At 46.5% G+C, this 3,952-nt stretch overlaps 1 protein-coding gene and 1 pseudogene across 1 annotated transcript in view; one reads left to right on the plus strand and one right to left on the minus strand.

Moving 5' to 3' along the window:
- Nucleotides 1-2,086: 2,086 nt before the first annotated feature.
- The window catches only part of LOC102250178, a 10,530-nt pseudogene continuing 8,664 nt past the window's right edge, over nt 2,087-3,952 (minus strand).
- Nucleotides 3,409-3,952, plus strand: part of LOC102248692 (tripartite motif-containing protein 60-like) — a 1,916-nt gene continuing 1,372 nt past the window's right edge. The window contains exon 1 of the mRNA XM_005860541.2: nt 3,409-3,417. Within this exon, the coding sequence (XP_005860603.2) occupies nt 3,409-3,417 (9 nt within the window). The remainder of the gene's footprint in view (nt 3,418-3,952) is intronic.

Raw genomic sequence — 3,952 nt, forward strand, 5'->3', positions numbered from 1 at the left:
TCTGGGCTTTGCCCTCTGGACCCGTTGGAATAAAATAGCTTTTCTCTTGGAGGAGCAAATCTCCGGAAATTTCCACTCTGCCTTCTGGCCTCGGCTGCCCCCTGGTGGCGATGCCCCTGCATTGCAGTGTCCCCGGGGCTTGGGGGTCAAATGGGAGTTTCCGTCCCAGGAAGGGACTCCCTGCCCAGCCACACGCCGCCACCGAGAAACAAGGCCACGGCGCCGCCGCCGGAGGCTGCCACGTGATAGAATGATTTATTAGAACAAATTCCATGACAAATCATATAAAATAACCATTTTCTGAAAGACACCCACAGACCATCTGAGGACAAACCCAGAGGAGCCTCCGCGAAGCGGGGCAAATAAGTTACTGACCCCAGGTCGGGGCTGGAGGGGACACGCGTCTGGGAATAAAAAAAGTGTAAGTGTACGGCGATCCCGAGTGGGTGCGGGATCTGTGGCCACTGCGTGTGTCCGGGCGGCTGCGGGCGAGGCGTAAGGCATGCGGGGTGGGACCAGGACTAGCACCTCCTCCGAGGGACTCCGCAGGCTCTCGAGTGGGCGCCAGGCAGGGACCCCACTGCCGCTCACACATGTAAACATCGGGTGGGCGCAGGCCACGCCCGGGCGCCCAGTATAAACAGCCACTACCCCTGTGGCCTCCGTCCAGCTGCAGTGCCCGCCCCCCAGTTGGTCCCACCGGCAATCAACTCACATGCAGATGCCAGGGGTTGCCCAGCGCACCCACACCACTCTGGTAGAGGGGGCACCCCGCTCCCCAAACAAGCTCTTTGGCTTAGAGGCTCCAGAAACACAGGCCCCGAGGAGGAGCCTAAATATATTTTTATTGATTTCAGAGAGGAAGGGAGAGGGAGATAGAAACATAAATGATGAGAGAGAATCATTGATCACCTGCCTCCTGCACGCCCCCCACTGGTGATTGAGCCTGCAACCTGTGTATGTGCCCTTGACCAGAATGAAACCTGGAACCCTTCAGTCCGCAGGCTGATGCTCTATCCACTGAGCCAAAACCGCTAGGGCAAGATTTTACTTTTCATTTCAGTTTACTCCTCAGCCCAAATGGGATAAAGGGTGTTGAGACATTCAAGGGAGGATTACAAAGGTGTAAATCAGATTATGCATATTAACAAGGTTAGTCCCTCCTAGCCTTCAGGAATAAGAGGAGATCCCATCAACCAGACTTTTGAACATCCTCCTACCCTCACCCTCGCCCACAAGTCCCACCTCCAGGGAGGAGGCTTTGATGGGTGAGGTCTTAAAGAGATTCACCCTCCTAGTGGTATATATAGGCCAGGCTCACATTACTAAGCATTTAACTGGTAGGAGACTGGCTTCAGAGACTCTTCTTGGAGACACACTTCAGGGACTCACTCCAAGGAGCAGGCTCCAGGTAAGCTGGGAGTGGGGATGATACTGGGTGGGACCAAACTGAGAGCCATGGAGGTATTGCTCCCACCCTTGGCTTTCTTGGTGGCTACTCTAGCAGGGCCTTGACTTTACCTCATAAGCCAAACATCTCTTGGATTCAGGTTATTTTAAGACACGTGTTTTCATTATTGCTGGTGCCCCTCAGCCTTGCCCTACCTCATCAAAATGCTTGCTAAAAATACAGATACCAGGATCCCAATCTGACCTAAGAGGTGACTTAATGTCTATCTGCACCTGGAAAGTGCCCTGAAGTACTGGTCTGAAGTTGCCTGTGGTTATCCTCTTCTAGAATGTCTCAATGTCTGGTGTCAAATTCTTTTTGTTTAAAACCAGAAGTCCCTCCCTAGCCAGTTTGGCTCAGCTGATAAGAGTACCTGGGTTCGATTCTGGTCAAGGGCATATACAGGGTTGCAGACTCAATCCCCAGTGTTAGGCCTGCAGGAGGCAGCCAGTAAATTATTCTCTCTCCTCATTGATGTTTCTACAACATTGATGTTTCTATCTCTCTCTTCTCTTTTTCTCTCTGAAATCAATAAAAATATATTTAAAAAATAAAACCAGAGGTTCCAAGAGGTTTCCCTAAATTGATGTGTATGCTGACACCAAACCGAAAGGGAGGCAGTTACTATTTTCCTGGTTACATCTGTCTCTGGAGGAACCAATAATCAAAAATCCAATCCCCAATACTCAGGCGGACTAAGATCAGACCTGAAGTCCAGCCCATATAACCTACAAGCAGATGGCACTTTAATGCCAGCCTTGGTCTTTTCTCAATCTCAATTTATCTCAATGGAGATTTGTTGGGTGGGGATGGGATGTGGGAACAGGGAAGCAGATGTTGGATTTGGAGTGGAGAAAGGGGACCAGTTTGAAATAACTGTGAGGAAGAAAGGAGATGAAGTGGATCTGAGAATTCTGTGATGAAGGGACATGAATGAAGCTTAAGGAAGGAAGTAGAAGAGACATTTTTGGCTAGAAGAGAGCAGAGAAACACTGAAATGGAATTCAAATGGTTAATTTTTAAAAAAGTAAATCATAGAATATTCTAGGTATTCAGAATAGGAGAGAAAATCTTATGACTTCATGTATGAAGAACCCATATTTTATAAGTAACCTCTTTTGCAATTTCTACCTATAGTCGTACCAACATTTTGCCATTTCTGGGCAGGAAATCTTTATGAGTTTACTTGTAAACTTTTCATTATATATTTCTAAAAGAGAGTCTTAATTTATCACAAGCATCAAAATGCACAGTACTGAAAAGGGTGGCCTCCCTGTGCACACACGTACTATTTCAAAAGGAGAGGGTAATATGAAGGAGGCTGAGGCTTGATCACCAAAACTCAGCACAATGAAAATCAACAATAATGAATAATGGACGCCCTAACTGGTTTGACTCAGTGGATAGAGCGTCAGCCTGCGGACTCAAGGGTCCCAGGTTCGATTTCTGGCTCTCTATCCCTCTCCCTTCCTCTCTGTAAAAAACCAATAAAGTATATTAAAAAAAATAATGAATAATGGGCACTAGAATTCAAATTACCAGAGGTTTTAAAGAGACGAGTGGGGGAGGGTCACTTATCAATTCCATTTTGACCACCCAATTATTAAGGTACTATTTTTAACAATAAGAAAAGATTGAGGGAAAAGAAAAAGAATATCTAAACCATTGAATGACCTGCTGTTGTTCCTGACAAACTTCACTCACATCTTCCTCCTCCATTCCCAGTTCTCTTGAAGTGTGATTATCAGCATTTCTCTGACCCTCCAAGAGAAACCTGAGCCAGTTCATTGGAACTCCCCATCTTAGACAGCATGATTCTTTGGATTTCTTGAGGTGTGATGTCATTTTCACTTTGAAGTGAATCTCACTGCTGTCCTGTCCAATGACTGAGTTGAATGTACCCTCCTTCCTTCTTATTCCCCAAGTCCCCTGTTGAGGGTTTTGCATCTTGTTCTGACATGGTGACGGTGACTCACCTGGGGACTTCACAAAGAAGCGTCCTCTGGTAGGCAGGACCTCGCTCTTGGTTTACAAATCCTTGTCTCTTCCCCACAGCACAAGATCACTTTTTTTGTGATGGTCAAGGGCAATGATGAATTTGCTTAGATTGACTAATTTCTCTTAAGTTGCAAAATAGGTAGACTTTACTTCTAACTCCTCCTTAAATATTGTCATAATAACTGATTTGGACTAGCTGACATGCTGTTCATATGGGGAGGGAAGGGTTAATGCTGACTGAACTTTTAATGGTGATATCTTTTTGTCCACAGAAACTACTTATGACTTGTGTGTTGCTTGGTTTTTGACCAGAATCCACAGCTGATCTTCACTTGGGGAACCTGACATTATATACAGGAGAAGGTGACAGGAAGACTACACATCAGCTGGCCACTGGAACTCTTCTTGGAAGCTCCTACTGAGTTGCACAGAGAGGGAGGCCTGAGCAGACCTCAGCTTCTCACTTTTCCTCGCTCCTGGAGGATCACACTGACTGAAGGGAGT

Source organism: Myotis brandtii, unplaced genomic scaffold (assembly GCF_000412655.1).
Source record: "Myotis brandtii unplaced genomic scaffold, ASM41265v1 scaffold136, whole genome shotgun sequence".
NCBI classification, from domain to species: Eukaryota; Metazoa; Chordata; class Mammalia; order Chiroptera; family Vespertilionidae; genus Myotis; species Myotis brandtii.